Below are 26,577 nucleotides of genomic sequence, written 5' to 3'. Positions count from 1 at the left end.
ATCCTGTACATGTAAATAAGCAGATAGCAGCCTGGCAGCGCAGGGAGCACATGTGTTCTTAGCTCTCTTCTTAAGTGTGATTTTCTTCACCATGTAATTTTGCCATCTTTCAAGTGTATTTTCTGCTATTTTGGACTCGGTATCCTAAAGCCATTTTGATTTTAATTTGTAACTTTTCTTTGGCACTGTGTTTGATGGTTTAACTGTGTTTGATGGTTTAACTGTGTTTGATGGTTTAACTGTGTTTTAGTTTTAACTCTGGTTTAACTGTGTTTTGTATTTTAGTTTTGGTTTAGTTGAGTCTTTTTTAATAGCTCTTGGTTTAGGTTTCCTTTGTTTAAGTTGAGGTTTCAAACAGAGTAATTTTCAAGTGCGAGGTCCAAGTCCATTCGTTTTGGTCTAGGGGTTTTTATTGTTTAATACTGCTTTTGTTGATTGATTTATAGTCAATAAAGCTATTTTTAGTTGTTTTTGTTGAGAAACCTACACTTTGAGTCACTGTTTCTATTTTTTTGCATTTCCTCGCGTCTTAGCCCTATCCGATCTTGGTTTTTCTCATTTGTTCAAGCGAGTGCCCCCATAGTTAGCATTTTTATTTAGCTTTATTCATTCATTTTCTAAGTGTACCCTTTTTCCGGGTTACATTTGCAACAGCTAGTTCTTCTTCTCTGTTTTCCTATTTAAGTTATTTTATCATTACCAATAAGACAGTTGTATGCGTTGTCGTTTGCGTTAAGATTATGACTTGAGCGCATAAAGCACTTAGATAATCAACTTCTGAAACAAATGTTTTTACCCTTAAAAATGTGACTTAATATTCCTATATTGCAAAATGCAAACAAGCGTTAGAGGATTCACCTTATTATCATTCCGGCTTATCTTCAGTAAACCAGATTAGAAGATTTATCTTGAACCCATTGTGATTTACATTACACAAGAATGACCAACATAAACCGTTCATGTTTCCAACAGTCATTATACAACCTTTGTCCAAAGTTGCTGAATGACGACAGAAGATGTTTTTTGGCCAACAACTTTTTGTGGCTTGTATACTCACTCGTTTTATACAAAAATAACTTTTAATGAATTCAAGACTGATTTGGGTGTTTCACAACCTTGCAAATTACAGCTTTTATTTTGTCCAACAATCGAGCCCATAATTTTCTGTTCTACAATAATGCAAACAATTTTGTTAACCTTTTGAAACAAGTGACACCATAGAAATAGTTATACACTGCACCGGGCAAGTTAAGAATGAAAAGTGAATATGCAGCCAATTCTTAAATAAATAAACAAAGTTTTAAGTTTTGGACGAATTCATATTTAAATTTGTGACCTTCACATCGATGATTTTTAAGATTTTTTTCAGTAGATTAAATGATTTCTTTAGGAAATGGAAAATTGTTACAAATTTAACTATCTTAACTGAATCAAACAAAGCATTTTTGTGATAATTCAACTGAATAACAAATGAAATGAAAATGAATTCAAATTTGTAAGGCTGTGCAAGATAATTCAGATTACCATATTGGTCATGTCCCCTGTATGCAACAGCAATAATGAATACTAATTTTCATTTCACAACAGGGGCCAAACTATTTTTGTCTACTAGCCTCAGTTTGGCTAGACCAGCGCTCAATAATATCACATGGTTCTGATAAAATGAAGTGAAACTTAACCAAAAGTGAAAATTTCCATACCTTGTCCACACCATGACTTAAATTGTGTAAACTTAGGGTCACAGTACTGTTTAAAGAATACGTACTGTTCAGTATGTTTGACTTAAGAAGATATTAAATTACACACTGCATGGTTTAATTTAATTTTTTTTTGTTTGTTAATAAAATAGCTGCACGCTGCAAAATGCATGAAGATTAAGGCACAGGAATCTCCAATGCAACAAAATGATACAGAGGCAGCAACAGACAAAGTCCAGCTGTCATCTTAGGACAATGAAAGATGAAACAATGGAAACACACACATATTAAGCGTGGCACACATGAGATTTCATTCCTGGGCTCAATTACATAATGCTAGTAAGCAGAAAATGTTGCTTAGCTAAAAAATCAGCATGACATCAGTGTCAATAATGTGGGTTACCAGGCATTAATGGCATGAACCTGCTTCTGCTTAGCATGACAGGGTTTGCCATTACTTTTTTTCAGTGACAAGCTAGCGGGACCAGTTTGCTTGTCCTTTCACTGGTCCATATATCATATTATTTTGATCACACTTTGCTAAGCAAGTAAGTTTGATACACATTTTAAAATTAATCTTAGCGCGCTTTGTGAAACCAAGCCCAGAACCTCAGGTGTTTTGTTCCTGATCCAATGTGGCTAGTGGACCACTGTTAAGAGAGAATGTTCATGATAACACATAAATGTTCATGATAACACATAAATGTTAGTACTTAATACAAGTGTTACAAAATTAAGCCATGTGGATTATGCTCAATATGTTACAAAAAACGAGTCAATCCAATGAACCAAACTTTTAAATTTACATTACTTTGCATTGAAATTTTCTTCTCTCTTATTTCCTCTCTGAGGATGAATAAATGACGTTTTAAACTTCCTCCAATTTTGTTTTACAAACGGACATCTTTGGGGTGGTTACCGTTGTGGAGTTTGCCAGAGCGCAGCTTACTGAAATCCAGGCAGAGGGAACTTGCTGGCAAAGTCTTCGACTTCTTCTCTCAAGACGGTAATCTTGGCTTGGACCTCCTTGTTGGTGGCCACCATCTCACGGAACTCCTTCAAGGTAGGTCCGCAGAGTGGCTCAATTTCCTTGGTCAGCTTGATGCCTGTATTTGAAGAAACCAAAAGCTTGTTAATCAACAATCCGATGTAAAAATACAAAATGGCTGCATTTTGATTATCAATGTTTTTCATCAAATACAGGGCCCAATTTCATGGCTCTGTTAACAATCACATGGAGTACTTCTATCTGCACTTAACACAGATGTTGTTTGAACAAGGCCATGTTTTGATTGTCTTGGCATATTGAAACAACCATTCATCTCTCAGTGGCATGTTCCACTATACTTGTTTAAAGGGGAGAGCTATTTTGACTGCTCAGTGAAAAACGAAATCAATTCTGACTATTGCAGGCCTGTATGCTCAGTTTTTGGCGAGCTGCTTTAGCAGTATGCGAGCCTATGTAATACCGATTTTGTCTGTCCGGCCGTCCGCACTCAGTGGAAATGTTAAAGTTTTTGGTTTAAGTTTCAGTCTTTGAGTCGAGTTGTTTTTGGTATGTACAAGCCCAAGTGAGATTGTTATATATACTTGTCAGTCATTTTTTGTAGTTTTTAGCTATGTTTTCCAATAATGTTGAAGTTTTTTTAATAAGAAAATGTTAAAGTTTTTGGAATAAAAAAAAATATTAAAGTTTCGCTGTCTAGTTTTGAAAGGGCAAGGGCACCAAGGTATTTTTTCCTTGGTAAAGGGGACCCAGTGAGAAAGTTGTAATTTTTTAAAGGCACTAACAGGACAAGAGTTGTTAATTTCCAATGATATATTACTACTCACCCTTGTCAATGAAGTCCACCACCTTCTCAAAGTCCTCAGCGGTCAAATTACGAGAAGTCAGGGCGGCAGTTCCAAAGCGTAAGCCGCTTGGCTTCAAAGCGCTCAGGTCTCCTGGACACGTGTTCTTATTGCACACCACTGAAATGTCCTCAAGAATTTTCTCACAGCGAGCTCCTCCCACTTGGGTAGGTCGGAGGTCAACCAAGAGAAGATGGTTGTCAGTGCCACCTATCAGACAGGAATACAACATTTTAGAACTTTGTTAGAATCCCATAACAAAATGTGTCATCTGGACGCCTGAAAATAAAGTGCTGTTTTATTTAATTTTATTTACCTACAAACATTTAAAGACTTACACAATCAAAGGATCTACAGGGAACAGACGATGAATTATTTTTTAAGAATACAAAAATGCAAAAAATATCGAGCAAAATTTTGAGCAACACGGCTGGCCGGGCAAATACATGTAGTTGGACGAACAACCTCCAGTTAAATAAATTATGCATCAATATATTACTGCTCACAGAGCTATATTGACTTCAAGATACTTTTAGACAAAGGAAAAACATTTTGATAAGCTGTAAAGTATGAGTGGCAGACATCTTTGATTTTATTTCAAAATAGCTGATCAACATAAGATAGACCTTTCCACTGTTGATAAACAGACAGCCCTGTTTGGTATGGATGATCGAATGTTAGCAAATTGTTTTAACAGATGTTCCGACCAAATTCAATATTTTTAATTAAACAAAACATCTCTCATAATTTTTTGCTTTGTATCCAACAAATTCAACACTATTTTTGAACAGTTGTGTGACATTGCTATAAACTGTGGCCATCTGTTTTTTCTTTGCATTTTTGTGCTTTTTATAGTTTTCCAAGCTCAGTTGGTAAAAACTTGGTCTGTGACATTGTGACAGAAAGGTCTTTACCCTGTCTTCTACATGAACCAGGATCGTGATGTCACCATCCAAATCAACATTTTCATGGGCAAGAAATCCCAAACTACATGTGTACCATGTCTTTACAGCTAACCATTATCATTTGTGATTTTGCGAACAGATTTTCTGTGTCCCTGCATTGGATGTTCAACAAGTAAAGGAAAAAAAGTCGGGTGAGCAATGATCTATTTTAAGATTCCTCCTAACTGGACATGTGTTGAGTAAACACTACCATATTGACACTCGAGGTCAAAGTCTATCTGTGTATAGTATGACTTGTATTCAGAACATCACATTAAGCAACATGCTGTATTTTTTCAGCTGCTATCTATTTGATCATTTGCATCAATATCATAGCACTGCTGCTAAGTATATTTCATAATCGAATGAACTGAAGCGAACCGCCCATTATTACTATAGATTAAAGTGCACTTTTGGAAGGGTCCATTTACAGGTGTCTCCCATAGTCGGTTGCCAGCCTGTTGTAAATAATGTTATGATTCCATACATTTCCAGCAGATTTGTTGAAAGTTTATTTTTGATAACTGGAATGGTGGGGGGAGGGGGGGGGGGTGGGCGGCAAATAATATTTGCCCCCTTAAATGACAGGAAACAATATTGTCCAATGCTTTGCCGGTCAAACACACAAGCACCAGACTAAAATAACAGTGAATAATAAGTACCTGTGACAATCTTGTACCCAAGTTCTACAAGTTTCTTGCACATGACCTGGGCATTTTGGATGACATTGGCTGCGTACTGCTTGAACTCTGGATTCATAGTCTGTTTAAGAGCAACGGCAACACCTGAAGAAATAGGAAACAGTAAAATTAACTTGTTATAAATGTTCAGGTAAATAGTTAACGGTACAACTGTTGCTGCTAAGCGGAGTGTCGGTTTGAGTCCCAGTCATGTCACTTGTGTCCTTAAGCAAGACACTTGACCATTTTTGCTGCATCCTTTAGATAGGACGTAAAGCCGTTGGTCCCATGTGTTGTGTAATGCACATAAAAGAACACGGTGAACTCATCGAAAAGAGAAGGGGTTCTTCCCGGTGTTCCAGGTTTGATTGGCAGCATATTGCGCCCCAGCACCTTGCAGACTATTACATGGTGCTATGCAAAGGAATTTGTCTCATATTTTAAGCTTCTGATCTGAGTGAGGGATATGAGCCCTATATTATTAAGGTTGGTAAACTTGTCAAACTTACCAGCTACAGCGTGCATGTGAGGGCCGCCTTGCAGACCTGGGAAGACTGCTTCATTGATTGGCCTCTCTATGTCATACATCACTTGTGTACCATTCTTGAGCGTGTTACGGAGTCCTAACACACAAAAAGGACAAGTTATCAGAGTTGACAATCGCAGAGAAAGGTACAATGATATTAGTATTCAAATAGTCAATTAACAAAATGGACAAATTTGTACACACCCTGTACATAAACTATGGGTTTTGTTTTACAAATTTCTATTGCAGTTTTCAAAACAGTCAAAATAAAGGAAGAACATTTTTCACTTTGTTTTGTCTCCTCAAATCTTTCCTCTATTCTGGTTATTTTTATCAAAAGAGCATGATATTTTTTTTCATCAGTTTGAACCCTAATTTATTGGGCTCCTTGGTGGTTGTTTTTATCCATCCATTGTTGGCTACGGTAACCCGACTGCTTTGTCTGTACCTTGGTGGGGCTTTACTTTAAATTTCTATAGGAATGTTTGCTTATTAACATTTCATTCCTCATCTACTGATGTCAATCTTACCTCTGCGGAAGAAGATGATGCCAGACCTGGGTCCACGCAGTGTCTTGTGGGTCGTACTGGTGACGATGTCACAGTGCTCGAAGGGATTGTTAACAACCTCGGCGGCAACGAGTCCGCTGATATGAGCCATATCAGCCATCAGGTATGCTCCGTGCTGATCGGCGATCTTACGGAATCTAGCATAGTCCAGGTTACGTGAATAACAGCTGATGCCTAACAATGAGATGTTAAAGACAATCATACTAATTAATAATAATAACAGTTAGTTTTTTATATAGCGCTTTTCACGCCCGAAGGGTGTCCCAAATTACCCCCTCACTACATCTTGACTGGATGGCCATTGGGTTGGGGGTATTTTAGCACAGCAGCCAAGTTGATTCAAAATAGCAGGCAAAATTTAAACCCTGGCCTAGACTATTGTGATGGAGGTTTTCAGACAACATCTGCCGCCCGGCGGGGTTGCTCTGTACTAAATATCTGAAAATGTTTGTAATATGGTTTTTGTATTTGAATGTTTGCTGGTGAATAAAATGAAATGAAACAGCCTTAATTATCTTAAATTATAAATTTTCTTTGACTTTCAAGTCCCTTTTGAAAGTGCAGACTTTAACCAGCTGTATACATTTTCGACAAGCATGATTTCAACTTTCAGCCAGACAGAAGCTATCTTGTTTACAGATGGAATCTATTCACTGAATCTTCAGACAAACAGTAAACAACTGTTGTATTGGTAAATATTGTTGTCTCAATAACAATAATGCTCAGGAATGCTGTGCCAAGTGTCAATTATAAAGTGTTAAAAAAAAATTTTTATCAGATTGATCAACCCCCCCCCCCCCTCCTGAAAAAGGGGGATATTGGCTCTGTTCCAACCGAACTGCTATTCTCCAGCAACCACTTAATTCAAAGTCTGGAGAGGGATTGCAGACAAACTATTTCATTACTAATGTAAGTTCAAACACTGTTTACAGTTTGTCTGGAAAGAAGCTGTTGATTCCGTCTGAATGAGATAAAGTTTGTCTGACAGAGCTGTCAACAAATTGTTTTCCACCGAGTGGTGTTGGATCGAGGGCAGGTACGGCTTCGGGAATTTTAAATTGTCATCATAGAACTGCCCTTACCAGAGGAAAACTGCTGTGCCCTTTTTAGAACGAAATTGAAGGCCTGATTGGCAATACTGGTTGCTTACCTGCAATAATCATTTGTGGATGAAACAATTTAGCGTTCTCCTCCAAGCGATCCATGTCGATCAAACCCGTGGCGGGGTCCACCTTGTATGGCATGGACTCAAAGTACATGGAAGTTGCCGAAATCTTCTTCTTACTGGTCATGAACCCGTGGGTCAGATGACCACCGTCCGGCAGGTCCAACCCCATGATGCGACCGTGGGGCCCAATGAGGGCGGTGTACACTGCAAAGTTCGCTGGCGATCCAGAGTAGGGTTGGACGTTGACGCCCCATTCTGCGGGGTCTAAGCGGTAGGCCTCCTGTGCACGCTTTATACATAGGTTTTCCAACTCGTCAAAGTGTTGGGTGCCTCCATAGTACCTTTTTTAATGGGGAATGAATGAAATAAATAGTTTAAAACATGCGTCAGTATAATCAGCGAAACAGTCAAACAAATAATTTGTCAAAATTACTTTTCTTTAAAGCCTGTTTAGTTTGGCTACAGATCTCTCACAAGCTTTTTATGCAGCAATTTTCAGGCCTGAATTTTACTTGTTCATATATAACACCCTTTCGTCAAAATTACTTTCAAAGTTCATTGAAACTCACCTCTTTCCTGGATAACCCTCACAGTATTTGTTCTGAAGACACGATCCAAGTGTCTCCAGCACAGCACGGCTTGTGAAGTTCTCTGAGGCAATCAGTTCCAGCCCACACTTCTGTCTCTGTTTCTCCTTGACGATGATTTCTGCGATTGCCGGGTCATTGGTCGCCAGCGGTTCACTTCCGAACCACTCCCCTCCTGCTCCGTTGGTTTGTCCGTTTGTAGTCATACTTCCCGATTGTTTCTGTAAAAAAAACGAGATGTTTGACTACCTTTGCAATGTCCAGAATAAAAATAATTATGTTGAAATATTGTCATGTAACTCAAGTGAGACTCAAGTTATATAGTACAGTGACTGTGATGCATTACTTGAGAGTATTATAAAAACTGTATTGTAGTGTAGTGCTTTATACTTGGCAATGCATTACACTTACAGGGCTTGAAATCAACACATGTACCACAGGTCCAAGGCCTGTGTTTCTCATTTGAATTAATGTGAATAGATGCTGTGCACACAGCCAGATAGCTCCTGCACACCCCAAAGGCACACACAAACATATGTCACCGTTCTCATAAAAATTAGCATAATATAATGCATACACAACCCATCAATTCAATTAATTCCCAAGCTTTACGGCCATTTTAAATTGTTTTCAATTTAGCTTTTTTTTCCAATTTTATTTTACAACCTACCGGCACCGCTAGTATAAATTTCACATGTTATGATAGTCTTTCTTAAATTCTAGGTCATTGTTGTTATGTTTTAAGAAAAAAAAATCATTTTATGCTTATTTGTAATTGTAAATTGTAGGCCTATTAAAAGTCTAGATTAGTATTATTTTATAATTATAGTCCTTTGGTTAAACTAAAGTAAACCTTTTTGTGCAAAACTGGAAACCCCTATTTAAGTGTAATATGTATAATGCTTCTCCTCCACTCCATCATGACATCTGATATTCTGAACTTAAACTCAAGACTCCTTGTTGATAATGATATCTTGCTCAAAATGCAGTACTTTTTTAATTGGACCATATTTGTTGTATGTCAGGCAGGCAGTGTTTTATGTTTTTAAATTGAAATCATTTAAAATCATGCATTTACTATTATTAATTATGATTATTATTAGCTTATTTAAAAGATTGAGAAACAACTCAAAATAAAATACATACTGTATACAAGACCAGACTGACTGAGGTGAATACCGACCAGGTGAATACATCAACAGAAATAACTGCACATTGTCAATGCACCTAGTGTGCTACTGTAAAAGCCCTATGCTTTGTACTTAGTAGTGGTGGGAGCATGAGCGTGAGTGATGGCATGGTTTTCATTTGGGGCCGAGGTACTTTTCCACCACGAGGGGAAGGGGCGCGGGCACCTAGCATGTCTTAAAAGAGTGAATGACCTTGCTTAGTGGAACGTTATAAATGGAATCATGCGAGTCCATGATTTGAGATTTCGCTAGCCCTTTCCACAGCAATTATTTCTTGAGCGTGATTAGCGCTTTGGTCAAAGCAACTTCTGTCACTACGATCGTGCACGCCAAAACAGTCCTGACACTACCGAAAAAACATTTGAACTCACCGTCTCGTCACACAGCTTCTGTCTCTTTGCGTTCGTTGAATCAACTGCCGATGGTTGCACTGAAACTTGACTCATTGTCAATTGGTTCAAATCAGTTAAGCGACTCTGGAGTTAAGATAACTAGATTCTGATCAGCCGACAACGATTGACCAATAATAGATTAAATACAATCGATTTATCTTTTATCTATGCAAATTGTCACAACACATACATGTGATATGTGGGCCCTGTGGGAAATTCTCGCGCCACTTCTTGCGCATGGAGCTACTGGTACCCGGGTTTTATAAATGATTTGAGAATTGATTGAGTCTGGTCACCAGTCATGCCAGTGTAGAAAATTGGCGCGCCAAGGTAGCATGTCAGAATCTCGAACCCATTATTGCGCAACCCAACTTCGTCCCCCCGCACACGCACAAAGAAGCTATTCTAATGCGTAATTTTTAGTAAGACATTTTTTGGGACGAGCAAGGGATCGAGCGCCAATGTTATCTTTTGTTTTACGACCACCCCCACCTCTCGAGAATTTAAAGGGAAATTGGAAATAAAGTAACATCGTCAATTTTTATTCATTCATCGTATCTCATATAACCAACGACAACGTAGAGGAAACTCCTTTAATATCTTTAGTCATTGATTGGAAGTTAGGCAAATTTTATCCATGCTTTTCAAAGGAATTGTTCACACAAAAATACAAATTTTAGTTTCTAAAATTTCTGTCTCGGTTTTCAAGTGTTTTGCTCATGATTGTACCATAGACCTTTTCGCAAATACCGGGGCGCGCGCGTAAAGCTTGGAATTAGGTGCATTGTGGTCTTGCTGGTATCCAAATTTGATCCATATCTATCCCACAATGCACCTCATTCAACAGTCTGCGCTTGCGCATTGGTATTTGCGATAAGGTCTATAGGGACCACTAACTTGTCACAGCGCCCTCTACAATTTCCGAGATTCGTTTAACAATTATGTTAAAATGTATAGAACTTAGGGGGCCTTTATGTCCATGTGCGCAACAAAATGGCGGAGGGGAGCGCTGAACGAGAACGACAAGGAGGTCGAAAAATGGACAAATCTCACGAAAATGCGCCCAACGAGACCGAACAGAACGGTGAAGAATTAGAACCGAACTTCGACGATCCAGAGGACTTCGTTGATACTGTGAAAGATGATGGTAAATAGTGTTTTTTGCAATTTTTGTTCATGCTAGTTAACCGTATGTTTCGCGCAAAGTCACAAGTCAGTCAGTGCAACTGCAACTGCAACTGCAAGTAAGTGTGGTGGGGAGTAAAGAAGTGCAACCATCATGACCATAAACTTGTCCGTTTTTCATGACATGAAGGCGCAGTACGAATTATAAACTCGGTAAATCGACAACACTCGGACTTCCTCTGTATTCTTGACTTTATTATTTCTTATGTCTCAAAATCGTAAAAAGCCTGTCTGTCTGTGTTTTTGTGAAAAATATGGATTTTTAATTTATTAAAAATTAAGTGAATTGACCTGGTGACCCTTGACCCACATTTTAACTGAGCCAGTCCTTGGCCATTAATGTGAGTCAATCATGGTTCGTTTTGAGCAATTTTGGGGGGGAAAGTTTCCTTATGGCCCCACCACTTTTTCATTTGATATGAAATAATTATAGTATCTAACTTACCTCAATGAGATATCCCTTATTGTAAAAATTTGTGAAAAAGTGGTGGCGCCGTACGGAAAGTTATCAATTTTTTTAACCTTTTGTGAGTGTAGGAGCAGACTTTTTTGGCTGAAACTTAGCCGTTTTCCCCCCAGTGAATGAATTGAATTCAAACCTTAAAAAACCACATGAACATGATGAACTGATGAGATGATCGAATTGACAGACATGCCTCATCAAATTCATACTGTAGGCGTAGCATTGACAATAACAAAAATGTAATTTCAAAATAAATTAAAGTTTTACATCAAATTAAAGTTCTTCTGAGGAGAAATTCAATGGTACAAACTCCACTGTCATAGGTGCTTTCGTTATTAGTTATGCGTTTCAATAGACAACAAACATGCAGGCTCTTCTGGTCGCAGACTGAGGTAAAAAGATTGTTAAAATGTAAGACCCCTTGCACTGTTAAGCTTGCCGCCCTATCCCTAAACGTGCACTCAACGTCCAAAAATTAGAAGAAGAGAGTTTTATTGACCTACAGGAGTAATTGGAAGCTCGGACAGTATGAAAGGTTGAAGTAACATTAATTTGAAAAACCTCTTTATTGTGTGAGGCCAGAATAGGAAATGTCAATATCACGCTACCTCTAACAATGCTATTTACTGAATGACGACACTGACAAAAATCATTGACGTTATTGTGCTGTGCTACTGTGTCGGCTGACAGTGTAATTTTCTGCTATCCCAAGTCTTGACATATTTTTGCCTGATTCAAATTTTGTAATTAATGTGATTTCGGAAGATGTAGGCCCTTATTTGAAAACAATGCTGGGAAAAACCTCTCTTTTTTTTAATATAAATGCAATTATAAATATGGCAGGCCTACCTGCTACAAGTCAATTAGTTATTGTGAAACTTATATATACTATTAATTGATTATGATAAATTATTACGTAAAGCATTCAAAACAAGAATCTTAAAAAGCTAGAAGAAATTGTAAGAATATACATTAGACCAGTGAATAAAGTAATTTACAAATGTAAAACTTCAAAGCACATAATTGTAAAGTTAAACACAATCACAAACTAATTTCATTTATTTGCAAAAGACTAGGGTGTATAGCAAGTAATGGTTGGTTAATTTCGCACAATGTTCAGGCATAGTGGGAATGAAATTGGAACTTTGTGCGCATTCCCACAATGCCTTTTTGGACGATAAGCACAAAATTACAGAAATAATAAATTTATTGTTGCCATAAGTTTGTTTCTTCTCACGATTTACCTTTTTTTCCTCAAAGTAAGCACAAAACAAAACAATAAATGGAAACAAGTTTTCTGTAACTTATGGTGCTCACCTGTGTATCGGAGTTGTGTACAAAAAGGATTGACTCTTGGACAAATTGATTAATTGGACCTAAAAGTTTACTAAATTCAAGCTTCCATTAACAACTCGGATTATAGACCTTTCTTTTGTTGATAAACAATGCGCCTTGGTTGGCAAAGATGGTCAACTGAATACTAGTAAAACACTCAATCATTTTAATAGATGTTTTAACAAAAGTCACGATTTCTGCCAACTTTTCCAATGTAATAAAATACCTTCAATAGACCTAATTAGTTGTTTGTATTCAATGTTTTTTTTACATTTTTACGAACAGTAGTGATCTGTTTTTGATTTGCATTTATTGCTTTTCGTAATTTTCCAACCTGGGTTGGCAAAAACTCGGGCTGTGATTGCAAAAGAAAGGTCTATAAATACAGTTTTTATTGATCAGAATGCCTGTATTTAAAAAATTTAAGTAATTTCTCAAAATCTTTTGTTCTTAGAACTTCTCGGGGATATCCTGAAGCAGCGCCCTCAACGAGCCATCGGCAGCGATTCGGTCATCGTTGTTGACAACATCCCAAATGTCGGTCAAGACCGACTGCCAAAACTCAAGAACGTCATCCGACGAATCTTCAGCAAGTTTGGTGAAATCATCACCGAGCATTACCCAGATGAAAATGGCCTCACCAAGGGGTAAGTAAACAACGGTTGAAAGTTGGAAGTTTCAAGTCAGAGCAAAGCTCAAACACACATCAAAACAGTGGTTTCCTTAGAATAATTTAAGTTTTTTGAGGTTTTCACGTTATCATTACACCATATTTTTATATTGTAAAAAATGTAAGTATTCAAGTTGTAGCAGCTACGTTGTCTCAACATTTGAACTACAGCCAGGGCAGCCTGTATGTTGTGACAAAGCACACTTCAATCGTTCTATGCCTATTAAAGTTTGTTCACAATGTTTGAGCTTTGTTCAAATTATGAATAAAGTCAAGTTTTTAAAAGGTATTTTAGTGTACTGCACAACATACATTTTAGAGAGCGTGTATATGTTTTGACCATCGCATCATAAATGTCATCTTTAATTTGTATGGGTATATTATTCATGTTAAGATCATCATTTTGAGTAGTTCAAACAGCTAGATGGGGGTGGTTCGGTTTGTCATTTATTTGCTAACAGCTGTAAATATATTTTTTAAAATCACAAACGATGTTAGCTCTCAATTTAATTATCTTAATCGGTTTTCATTAACACAAATAGCCATCGAGGAACAAAGATCAAACTGAATAATACAAATCAATAATTGCACTAAGTGTGCTTACATTGTGTCCAACAGCAGTGAACGGTGTGCTAGAAGATTTTATGGGAAAGTTAAGGTCTATTGAAAAAACAAATTCCTGAACCAAAAAAATCATCTTTGTACAATCTTGTAGCAAATGGGAAAAACTTTTGCTATTCATTCCTCATGTTCCTCTTTGAAGAACCAGCCTCAGCACATGTTCTTAAAGACAAGTAGAGGCAGCAGGCCTGATACCTCATGAGGGCCAGGCCTGTTACTTCACAGAGGCATCGCAGACGACTGTCTCAATGCCACCTGGTGCCCTTGAAAAACGCCAATAAAAATTCACAGTTTCCTCATAGATTTCCCTTTCCCAAGGAGAAAATGTCTTGGTGCCCTTGCCCTTTCAAAAACAAAGCACACAGTGCTGATTGCTGCCCTCCATGGCTCCTGGTCATTGCCTTGGTGTCCCTTGAAATGTTCTTATAATACAGAAACTTTACAACTTCCAGATTCAGGTGCCTTTTACCGAGGAGAAAATATCTCAGTGCCCTTTCACAATAGGAAGCATCAGGCCTGAAGAGGAATGGGTTTTTTTCCTTCTTTTTCAAGTCATTTTTTAAGTATTTTTGATTTATCATTGTTTTCAGGTTCATATTTTTGGAATTTTCCTCACCGGTGAACGCAATGGAAGCCGCTAAGCAGATGAATGGGTACCGGTTGGATAAGACTCACATGTTCTCGGTCAATCTGTTCTCAGATATAGACAAGTAAGTTTGCGTTGATTAAACTTTAATTTTAATAGATCCGGTTATTTAACATTGTTTTCAGTGTTTTTCTTTTGTGTTTTAGTGGCCCAGTGATTTACAGAGAATTTTGTTGATACTGTTACAATCACAAATTCATATTTAACATGTTGATGCTCAGTTCTGTTGCCTCAAGGCCTCAGCTCCAACATATCTCACAGACTAATTGTCCATCAAAGAGCCTGTGGCGTGTCGTGTCCGAGCAGTTGTGGTTACCGCATCCAAGCTTTGGTGTTGACTGCAGCAGAGTGTGGATTCGAATCCTTCTCATGACACTTGTGCCATTGAGCAAGGCACTTGACCATAATTGCCTTATGAAGTTACGACAAGGAAGGAAGTTTTTTAGATGTGTGAGGGAAACCCAGGGACTTTTTTTAGGGAAAAGCACCGCTATCATGTAAGGCAGGGTTCTCCACATGCGGTTTTGTGCGGGCGCTGTGCCGGGACAAAGCTCTGAAAAAACCAAATGAGCCCTGACAAAAAATGACGCGCCCGGACAAAAAATATCGCAAAAAATATCGCGCCCAACCGCCCATTTTGTTTTATTTTTTTGTACCGGTACTGAGAACTGCAGTAGAAAACTTATGTTTTATAACTTTCCAAAGGCAAAAAATTTGCACCTGCCACTATTAACTGTGTGGAAATTGTGATTTTTTGTTGTCATCAGGTACGCCCAGATTGAGGATAAATGGGAGCCACCTAAGCCTGAGCCTTACAAAGACTTTGTGAGTAAATTGTATCTTCTGAATGGTGTTGATTATTAATTGAACAGTCAGTAAAGATTTTCCTGATATCCACATTTCAGTCAGCAGAAGTGCTTCGTTTCATAGCAACTTCTCGTGTTACAATTGTGGTAGAACAATGAGGTGTGGTTTGGCTTTATGACTCTCCATTGTTCTTTTGGCTAGTCAGCGCCAATTTGACCACACCTATCTGTTTCTGAGAGTTGACCTTTTCAATTTTTCTACAAAAAGGCCATAGTTAATGAAACGGACAATTTTGCTTGTGAGTCAATAGACATGTTTGTTTTCATTGGTATTAATAATTTATAACAATACATAGCATTTACATGTATAGCGCTATACTAAGAACAGAGCGCTGTACAGGAGACGAGGATTACAAAACAAACTAATTTGGATTGGTTGTGGAACAGGAATATCTTCAGGAGACTTTTGAACACAAAAATACAATCGCTCTCTCAGACTGGCAGGAAGCTCATTCCAGAGACGCGGGGCATGCCATGGCGAATGAGCTATCCCCAGCCTTCCTTCTAGCTCTGGGACAGAAAGGCGAGTCTGATCATCTCATGAGCTGTGTCGATGCCTGTATGCATCAGTAGTATTAGAGTTGTGGAAATGGCTTGTTATTGTATGCAAATGTTGGGATACACCAAGTGAGAATACTGGTCTTTGATAATTACCAAATGTGTCCAGTGCCTTTCATTACTTTCTTAATTTGACTCGATCCTCTTGTAGGGCAACATGAGGTTCTGGCTGCAGGAGCAAGACTGCAATGACCAGTACAGCGTCATCTTTGACGGTGGGGAGAAGACCTCCATCTTTGCAAACTCTTCCACAGATGCCACTCTTGTGGAAGAGCGAAAGGTAAGAGAAAATCATCAAAGACTTGATTTTCAAGTTGTTTAACTGATTTTGTAGCTGGTTTTTTGTATATTTCAAACATGAATGGAAAACCCGTGGGCAGTAAATTCTTTGCGTTTGTTTGCAGGCATTTTCGGAGCTCATTCTTCATTTTAGCGTCATAAAGGTCGAGATATAAAAGAACTAAATTATGTTTACCCTTTTTATTATTCATCTAGAATGTTTATGATTTTTTTTTAAATCTTCTTACTGACTCTTACGATTTTGAAAAGTTCCCCTCAAGTTTCGGGTAATGGAACCAATAAAATGGATTCAGATATTGACGCCTTTTTGTGTGTACCCTGATATCCGATTGCCCAGCACAGGCCTAATTGCTTTTAGGGCGTTTATTGTACAGCAACACCATGAGCGCGTTAAGAGTTTCCATTATTATTGTTATTATTATTTTATTTGTTTCTAGCATTGGACAGAGACGTATGTAAGGTGGTCACCTCAAGGCACCTACCTCTCCACCTTCCACCAGAGGGGTATTGCCCTGTGGGGAGGACCAAAGTTTGAGCAGATCAAGAAGTTTCTTCACCCCGGCGTTCAGCTGATTGATTTCTCCCCCTGTGAGAGGTAAGTCGTGTGTCCGGGTAAACTGTCCTTTGTAAATGGTCTGCTGGCCCCGCTGGCCTGGTTCAATGGCCAGCTGGGCTAAATTTCATGGCTCTGCTTACCGTCAAATTCTGCGCAATGATCACCATTCTTTGCTTACAGGGCAAGCGAATTTCTGTAAAGAATGCCAAGAAAAGTTTAGTATGCAGGCACACTGCCTAAATATTCCCTGCTTATCTGTGAAATACACTTGACATTAGCGCGAAATTTCCTGCTTCTGTATCGACGATTCTCTGCTTCTGGAAAGCACAGCCATGATGTTACCCCCTGGTCGAATGGCTTGTAAAAATTTTGATGCAATGGTGAAAATACATCCTAATATTGTGTGAGTACGAAAAAAAATTGTGACAAACAATGCTAAAAAGTATGTAAACACATTGTTTGAAGTCAGCTGTAGTATGACTTCATTTCAGAGGGAAATATTTCACAGAGCAAATGATTCTCCTTTCCGAATCATGTACTATGTGTTTAATATTTGTTTTGTTTTGAGATACCTTGTGACATTCAGCCCACTGATTGACATGAGAGATGAGCCTCAAGCCATTATTATATGGGATGTACTCACTGGCAAGAAGAAGAGAGGTTTCCACTGTGAGAATGCAGCACACTGGCCGATATTCAAGTGAGTAATGCATGAATGGAATTTCTCAGTTTTTTCCTAAACCAAACATTCAGATAATTGGTATGTACAAAAAATGCAAAAGAAAAACCACAATTTACCGACATCCTTCACACATTTTCAACGTAGTCCTCCAGATCACTGAAGTTCGGTTCTGTCTGTTTAAAAACTCTTTGAGCCTTCAAATTTTCTTGAAATAAGAATAAGCAATTACCAATGGAGAAAGAAATAGCCCAAATTATTTTGTCTTTCTGGTGATGCACAGAGTCTGTAACTCTCCTGAATTGTAATGTTTTGGAGGTTACAGGCCTAGGAGGGCTCAGACTCACTAGCCCGTTTCTTTTAAGAATTTGGGAATTAAGTCTAGGTGCCATGCAGAATGTGTCCTTGTGTGTAAATATATTTTCTTTAACCCTCCTACTATTTGACCATTAATGTTCTCAACATGGCTTTTAAGGGTGTGCTCTATGCTAAAATAGCACATGTTTGTATTTGAAAACAAGGACCAATGCGCGAGTTTCCTTGAAGCAATATACAGGGGATCAAAGTGGTCCTAACCAAATTTGAGCTCATGTGAGACTTGCACAGTCTGATACAGTTTTATAAATTCCTCCACTAAAGAAAAATAACTATCTAATACTCAATAAATTTTTACCATCAATTTGGTTTAAAAAACCGAAACAAAACTATGCAAGTTTAACCTGTAATGGCACATGGATCAGGGATGGCCATTTGTGTCCAAGCTTACAAAAGGGTGTAACAAATACATAGGCCCAGTTTTAAAAATCTTTGAACATTTTTAAAGTTTTACTTCTTTTTAATTCAATTTTATATTTGTCTGATTGTGCCCTACAGGTGGAGTCATGACGGCAAGTACTTCGCTAAGCAATCTACGGACATGCTAAGCATCTATGAAACGCCATCCTTTGGGTTACTGGAGAAGAAGAGTATGAAGATAACAGATATCAGGTAGGTCAAGGGTCACAAGCAAGAGATATGGGTTGTACAGCTTCGTTCCCATTGACGAAGCTTTTATGCGATCCAAATTGAGACTTTTGTGTTATATTTGATTGATGTGGTCCCGCTTTCCAAAACAAAGGACTCTGAATGAAAGGAATATGTACTGGGGTTTTTGTCAATGTTTCGTAGATATTTATACATTTTAAAGTAAGGTACAATAACAGTCTCCAGTAGTTTGAGCCAAATACATGGTGAGTCACTCGAATGTTGAATCCGTCCAAGTTTATTAGGTGGCAATAGCATTTACAAACAGAAACTTTAGAAACGATTTATGCTTGAACTGTCAAAAATTACCAGTATTGATTTGCTGCCCTCAAAGATTATTTACCCACAATCATGAGATTCACTCTCGCTTCCCCCGATATTGTCGAGACAATACTCATGTACAGTACTCTTATTTACATGATTAAGGAAAAGCTGCTTTGCCCTTACTGGAGCAACCTATTAGGCCAAGGGTCTATTTCACAAAGAGTTGGGCCTAGTCCTAACTTAGGACTAGTCCTAGGAGATATAAAAAACATATGGCTAGTCCTAAGTAACTCGTCCTAACTTGAGATAAGACTAGTCTTGTGAAATCCACCCCCGGATGGTTAAATTTGTAACTAGTCCTACTTGTAACAGTGTCTCTAAAGAGTCATCTATCTAGCTATTAACCCCATGTTAACCCATGTTTCCATCCACAGGGATTTTGCCTGGTCCCCAGCCGACAACATCCTGGCTTACTGGGTACCGGAGGTGAGCGAAAGCCCGGCTAGGGTCACCCTGGTTGAGATCCCCTCCCGCAAGGAGCTTCGAGCCAAGACGTTGTTCAACGTCGCTGACTGCAAGATCCACTGGCAGAAACAGGGAGACTACCTCTGCGTCAAGGTGGACCGCTACTCTAACAAGAATAAAAAGGTCAGGACTATCAAAATCTTTCATTGGTATCGTTTCATTTCTCTCTACAATTTCAATTAATTAAACACTAAAGAGTAACCTTTAGAATGTAAAATGGATGTGGAGAAGGCTAGACTGGGGAGATAGACTGAACATTGCGCGTTTACCATTTCCATCATTTTGGAGGAAAAATCTGTTGTGCATGTTGTGCACGGTTCTGACTCGCACAATGGCGAACAGGATAGGCGCGTGTGAGTGCACTGCACATTATTCCCGTATATCAAACTTGTTGAGACCAATTAAGAACTCACTCCGCGGTACTGAAGTAAATAACGATCCTCTATAAGTAGTACTAGTAGTCCTGGCCAATTACTACCTTTTCCCAGGTAGTAGTTAAAAGCAGGACAGTTATTTTCAGAACTGAGAAGTCTCCCAAGATACAAATCCGAAAACCTACTCCGCGGTAGTAGAATATATAGCAAGACAGTTCTCTAAAGAACAAACTGTACCTGGCAAGTAGATATACACGTGGTGTTACTGCAAACCAAATATATATCGATTACATTTGTTATTCTGTTATTCCATCCTCCAGGTGTCACTGTGGAACTTTGAGCTGTTCCGTATGAGAGAGAAGCAGATCCCAGTGGATCAGGTCGAGGTCAAGGAGACCATTACTGCATTCGCCTGGGAACCCACTGGCTCCCGATTCTGCTGCCTCCACGGGGAATCCCCACGCATCTCTGCGAGTTTCTACAAGATCCACGAGAAGGGAAAGGTGGAACTTGTCAGTAAGTATTCAAGAGAACCCTTTAGTTTATTAATTCTTTCTTCATTTTTAAGGTTGTTTACAGGGATGTCATATTTCTGGGTTTTTTTTTACCGGAAATCCGTTATTTTTAATAACACCATATGGAACACCACAGATTGCAGAGTAGGGTTTTCAAAACCAAAGATACATGTAACTAAATTTAAGCAGGCTTGGCTTTAAGCTTTTGCGCTCGCAAGCTTTAACGCTTTGTGCTCATAGTTCAGGTGTTGTTTTCAACAGTCTATCACATCCTTGTGTGCAGTGTTGTAGCCATGGTGGGCGGTGCTTGGCCAGCACAGATTTCAAATATTGTCCTCTTTGCATTGATCTGAGACAAAGCTAATGATGAGGAGGATCAAATGTCACAGAGAAAGAACACAGTCAAAAGGTGATTCTACTTATTGCATGGCACCATAACAAGAACAGTTTGGAAACCTTGCCCCACTTCAGCAATAATGGCCTATAATTAAACACAAATAATTTTGTTGATCTCCTTGCCCTTGGTAGACTTCCAACAAAATTTTATTTATTGCCCACCACTAAAACTGGTCTAGCTACAACACTGCCTGTGTGTGTAACATTGATAAGATTAAAAATTAGTTAGTGGTGTTGGGTGTGTGTGCCTCAACATGTCGCTGTTGGTGGGTTATAGGTAGGTTGTCTTGAACAACACGCCAATAGTAGGAGATTTAACAGGTATTTTTTATTTGAATTTTCTTTGACAGAGTGCCTGGAAAGAAAACAGGCCAACACCATCTTCTGGGCTCCTACCGGTCAGTTCGTGGTGCTTGCTGGTCTAAGAAGGTATGTAGATAATGATGGTTTTCTTTTACCTCAAACAGATGAACTCCAGAGACAAACATGATCTTTCTTGTGTCCATGTTAACCAAGAGCTGTTTATTGAGAGAGTTGCCACAACTTCTGATTAGAGGCAATCATTTTTTTCTCGGACCAAGAAGGGTGTCAGACTAGAAAGCCCATTGGGTTGTGCTATTATTTGGTCTGGGCTCCACCAACCAGATGACCCCAAACAAAGTTTCCCTTAATGTCACAACTCTCTGCAGTCAATAAACAACTTGTTAGAGTTTGAAGCGGCCATGTTTTTGTATCAAAATGACCATAGAAGCCGATGTCGGATTAAACAATAGCAATAATTTGTTCAATTTATAAAGGCCCTTTTACAAAAGTTACAAAGCACTGGTTTTTACAAGGTTATTAAAGTACATGTAAGCCATTATTACCATTTGTTAACGACTGTATTTCATTGAATTTGAAAGCTATAATGTTCCTAATTTTCTGTTTATATATTTGTTTGTGCAGTATGAACGGCACCTTTGAGTTCATCGATGCTGCAGACATGACTGTCATGAATATGACTGAGCATTTCATGGCTACAGACGTAGAGTGGGATCCCACTGGACGCTACGTAGTCACAGGGGTCAGCTGGTGGAGTCACAAGGTCGGGGTTCAATTTATTTATAGAAATACTAAACGCCCCCTCCACATATTGTTCATAAGTATTATCAACAATTGGACAGTAACAAAAGCGTTTTGTGCAACTTATTTTTAAAAGAATTCTAGCATAAACTCTTGCTCTTTATCCTAAAGCTTTTCTCCGAAATGGTCATTAGATTCATTCAGGGCACTAAAGTCAGAGCTGGAACCAATGAACATAATTCCGGGTATTGACTTTCTTGTTAGCAATTCATTCGCAAAATCTATAGTAGAGCTTGTCATAATTTTTCTTTGAATTGAGTTGCACACCTCTGTTAACCTAATTATTTGAAAACTTCAGTATGCTTTTGTATTATCATTGTTTGATTTACAAGCTCAAAGACACTGGACACCTTTGGTAATTGTCAAAGACCAGTCTTCTCACTTTGTGTATCTCAACATCTGCACAAAATATCAAACCTGTGAAAGTTTTTAACTCAATTGGTCGTCGAAGTTGAGAGATAACAATTGGAAAAAAAACATCCCTGTCACACGAAGTTGTGTGCTTTCAGATGCTTGATTTCGGGACCTCAAAATCTTATTCTGAGGTCTCAAAATCGAATTTAAATATTTTAGTGGAAAATTACTTCCTTCTTGAAAACTATGTTACTTCAGAGGGAGTCGTTTCTCACAATGTTTTATACTATCAACAGCTCTCCATTGCTTTTTACCAAGTAAGCTTTTATGCTAACAATTATTTTGAGTAATTACCAACACTGGACAGTGCCTTTAATAGAGCAACATAACATTAGATATCTGCAATTTGGGTTTGCAGGTCGACAACGCCTACTGGGTGTGGAGCTTCCAGGGTCGTCTGCTGCAAAAATGTAACCGGGATCGCTTCTGTCAGCTGCTCTGGCGTCCTTGTCCACCATCGCTGCTTAAAGACAAACAAATCAAGGTAACTGTTGCTATCAGGACCTGTTACAAGTCCTACCCTGCCAGGGGTATAAATGGGTACCTGCAAGGGTAGAGGTTGATGGAGCTTATGAACATGCCTGTAGTGCGCAATAGCAGCTCAGGGGTCGATTTCACAAAGACTTAGGACTAGTCTTAAGAGATATGAAAACGTACAGCTAGTCCCAAGTTAGGACGACTAAGGCGTCCTAAGTAGAGATAAGACTAGTCTCAACTCTTTGTGAAATCCTCCCCAGGGAGCTGAGAAAGATTACAGGGATGTTATTTGTCCAATGACCAGGGCACTAATGTTATTGATAAGGTCATTGTAAAATGCGCTATATAAGAACTAGTAGTTAATATGATATTCATCCTAACTAAGTTGTGTTTTTTTTTCCACAGAACTTTGAAAAGTACTGAGTATAGAGTGCTTTATACACCGTGGTGTAAGCTTAAAAACAATACATAGACAAATTGTAATTGATTGTCCAATATTGGCCTTTATTCACCGTGGTGTAAGCTTAAAAACAATACATAGACAAATTGTAATTGATAGTCCAATATTGGCCTTTATACACCGTGGTGTAAGCTTAAAAACAATACATAGACAAATTGTAATTGATTGTCCAATATTGGCCTTTATACACCGTGGTGTAAGCTTAAAAACAATACATAGACAAATTGTAATTGATTGTCCAATATTGGCCTTTATACACCGTGGTGTAAGCTTAAAAACAATACATAGACAAATTGTAATTGATTGTCCAATATTGGCCTTTATACACCGTGGTGTAAGCTTAAAAACAATACATAGACAAATTGTAATTGATTGTCCAATATTGGCCTTTATACACCGTGGTGTAAGCTTAAAAACAATACATAGACAAATTGTAATTGATAGTCCAATATTGGCCTTTATACACCGTGGTGTAAGCTTAAAAACAATACATAGACAAATTGTAATTGATTGTCCAATATTGGCCTTTATACACCGTGGTGTAAGCTTAAAAACAATACATAGACAAATTGTAATTGATTGTCCAATATTGGCCTTTATACACCGTGGTGTAAGCTTAAAAACAATACATAGACAAATTGTAATTGATTGTCCAATATTGGCCTTTATACACCGTGGTGTAAGCTTAAAAACAATACATAGACAAATTGTAATTGATTGTCCAATATTGGCCTTTATACACCGTGGTGTAAGCTTAAAAACAATACATAGACAAATTGTAATTGATTGTCCAATATTGGCCTTTATACACCGTGGTGTAAGCTTAAAAACAATACATAGACAAATTGTAATTGATTGTCCAATATTGGCCTTTATACACCGTGGTGTAAGCTTAAAAACAATACATAGACAAATTGTAATTGATTGTCCAATATTGGCCTTTATACACCGTGGTGTAAGCTTAAAAACAATACATAGACAAATTGTAATTGATTGTCCAATATTGGCCTTTATTCTGCTGCCACCATCTTCGGTCAGGTCCCCTATGTGCAATCAGCAATAGTGATTACTCCTTATCCAACTAAAATGGGGCCAGACCTTTTTTGTCATCAGAACCTCAATTTGGTAACATTGTTGGATAAAGAGGACAATAAGGCTGCCAGCGGTAAGGTTCTAATTCTTATTTTTATTATCCCTGTAGGACATTAAGAAGAATATGAAGACGTACAACAAGCAGTTTGAGTTGAAGGATCGTATGAGCCATTCCAAGGCCTCCAAGGTAAGTCCATCCTATAGACACTCATACCAGACGCAGTGGCTGTGAAATCATTAGCAAAATTTTCAATGTTTTTACTTAATTAGTGTCCATTGTACTTTTTATCTACCTGAGAAATAATAATAATAAGAATTTATTCATTCATTTATTGTTTAGCGCTTGCCTAGGTAAGCGTTAAACAAAATAATTATAAAATTAAATAAATAAAATCAAATAAATAAAATTATATCAATATAAACCACAAGGGAAACCGACTGGGTAAATTTTGAAATGCTTTTTGGGGTTGAACAAAGAATTGACTAGAGTGGGATTCGAACCAACGACCTCCGGATTAACGTGCCGGCGCTCTACCAACTGAGTTATCTAGCCCTATATTGGCGGTGTCCCTATTTTGTCAATATCTTTGTTCGGGGGTGCCAGTCAGAAGCCATACAACCGTTAACTGCCGTGTAGCCAGGGATCACACCCAAATTACGATACAACCTGGGAAGCGTCAGCCAGGGGATCACCTTAAGGATCACCTTGGGTGTGATCCCTGGCTACGAATCCCACACTAGTCAATTCTTTGTTCAACCTCAAAAAGCATTAATAAAATTAAATAAATAAATAAGTATATATAAAACTATTGGTACCATTCTGCCAACAGGAGTTGATAGAGAAACGCCAGCAGATGCTGGATGAGTTTAGCCAGTTCCGCCAAGCCCAGAAGGAACGCTACGAACAAAACAGGCAAATACGTGTGGAGCTACGAGATGGTAAGAATGCACTCACTACCTTCCTGAATTCCAAAAGACCAGTATTCCTATCAGTTGTCGCCCGACGTCCGCGGATATTCGGATATATTATTCAAATAATTCGCCCAGGCCTAGCTCTGACGTCAATTCCCTTTTTCTGTTTTATTTCTCACCAGGGGTAGACACGGACAACATATATGCTAGCGAGGAAGAGGAAGAGGTGGTCGAGTTCTTTGTAAGTGAAGAAATCCTTGAAGTCAACGAATTCGAATACGAGTAATCCTCAGGCCGCCTTCCGAGACACGTACCCGTTTAAATCTCTCTCTGTCTCCCTCTAGTGGCGGAGATTTTCCATCCATTCTCGCTACTACTTTGAACAATTTCTTCTTGCTCATCTGCAAACCGACGATAGATTTGTTTTTGCGGCAGAGGGACATAAATTTTATCGTGTTGGATTATTATTATTCGATCTTTGTCGTTTTGTGTGGCTTTTGGTTCGGAGAGACGTGATAACCATTTGCCTCTGGATTGCTTTTTGGAAGTCGTCTGTGGTCGTAACTTTCTTATATGTATGTCATCATATTGAAGAGATAAGCATTTAAGGGGAATTCGGATAAGCTCTTTTGCTTAAAAAGTAAGATCGATTTTATTGAAGTTTGTTTAATATTAATCTTTAATTGTACTAGCCTTAAAAGTCACATGCAATCTCTGCATTATTGTTGAGGTTGAGATTTGAGTCTGACTGTTATTCTTTGGCTTAATAGAAAGTAAATTTTCAGGACACAATTTTACCCTTTTTGATAGGGTCACTACAAGTAGCTAACTTCCTTAGGATATTTAATAGCATACATATCTAAATACTAGACTAAACTATTCCTTTTTCTTGTTAAAACATAATTGAAACTTGCTTTTAGACATCGAAAAGTTGGGTCATATACAATTTTGAAATTAATTGAATCGGATTTTGAAATCATGCCGAAGTATAAAGGCAACGGCAACTTGAAGCCGAGCTCAAAATGTCGTTTCGTTTCAAAAGTTCAGGGACCCAGGGATATTTTGTCTTTGAATTCCAAAGGACGAGTCTTTTTTAACAGAGGGGGAACCCAGATCTTCACGAAGCTGGTTTCAAAGGTTGTGGAAAGCTACAGTGCCTGTTTCCGATTGTTGATGCTCTTGTGTTGTCAAGTTTTACCTCATGGATATGAACTGACTTCTTTCTATGGAATATATCCCTCTCCCTTCAGGTTGTCTTGATCCTCAATAAAATACCTCTTAGTAGAAGTAGACAAACATTTTGTAAAGGAATCACATTCTTTAACTGAAGTTAAATGTGTATGTGGCTTTATGGCCTAATTTCATTGAGCCGCTTACTTAAGGTACTGGACACTATTGGTAATCACTCAAAATAATTGTTGACCGGCTTGGTAACAAGCAAATATTGTGAGAAAGGGCTCCCTCTAGAGTTTTTGAGAAATAGGTCATTTCTCACTCAAATTTGTGAACAAAATTGTGTG

At 38.3% G+C, this 26,577-nt stretch overlaps 2 protein-coding genes across 4 annotated transcripts; one reads left to right on the top strand and one right to left on the bottom strand.

The window, feature by feature from the left end:
• Positions 1-1,098: 1,098 nt before the first annotated feature.
• On the bottom strand, positions 1,099-9,853 carry LOC117292603 (serine hydroxymethyltransferase, cytosolic-like). Of its 3 annotated transcripts, none has more exons than XM_033774713.1 (8): positions 9,584-9,853; positions 8,005-8,243; positions 7,418-7,776; positions 6,229-6,441; positions 5,682-5,795; positions 5,155-5,277; positions 3,531-3,758; positions 1,099-2,803 (listed from the first exon to the last, which is right to left on the bottom strand). In XM_033774713.1, the coding sequence occupies exons 1-8, from the start codon at positions 9,656-9,658 to the stop codon at positions 2,643-2,645; spliced, it is 1,512 nt and encodes a 503-aa protein (XP_033630604.1). In that variant the 5' UTR covers positions 9,659-9,853; the 3' UTR covers positions 1,099-2,642. The 3 variants fall into 3 exon arrangements, with proteins under 3 accessions (XP_033630604.1, XP_033630605.1, XP_033630606.1); XM_033774714.1 differs by lacking the exon at positions 9,584-9,853 and adding an exon at positions 9,169-9,311; XM_033774715.1 differs by lacking the exon at positions 9,584-9,853 and adding an exon at positions 8,876-8,899.
• Positions 9,854-10,581: 728 nt separating this feature from the next.
• Positions 10,582-26,353, top strand: LOC117292489 (eukaryotic translation initiation factor 3 subunit B-like). The gene is made up of 16 exons (XM_033774551.1): positions 10,582-10,751; positions 13,042-13,234; positions 14,469-14,588; positions 15,292-15,349; positions 16,100-16,228; positions 16,686-16,843; positions 17,373-17,504; positions 18,357-18,470; positions 19,205-19,418; positions 19,990-20,185; positions 20,931-21,009; positions 21,526-21,664; positions 22,475-22,600; positions 24,255-24,332; positions 24,976-25,084; positions 25,240-26,353. The coding sequence occupies exons 1-16, from the start codon at positions 10,598-10,600 to the stop codon at positions 25,341-25,343; spliced, it is 2,103 nt and encodes a 700-aa protein (XP_033630442.1). The 5' UTR covers positions 10,582-10,597; the 3' UTR covers positions 25,344-26,353.
• The last annotated feature ends 224 nt before the right edge of the window (positions 26,354-26,577 follow it).

The sequence above is a fragment of the Asterias rubens genome, chromosome 7 (genome assembly GCF_902459465.1).
Source record: "Asterias rubens chromosome 7, eAstRub1.3, whole genome shotgun sequence".
Classification (NCBI taxonomy): Eukaryota; Metazoa; Echinodermata; class Asteroidea; order Forcipulatida; family Asteriidae; genus Asterias; species Asterias rubens.
Note: the sequence above shows the minus strand (reverse complement) of the source record. Positions and strands in the feature narration are given on the sequence as shown.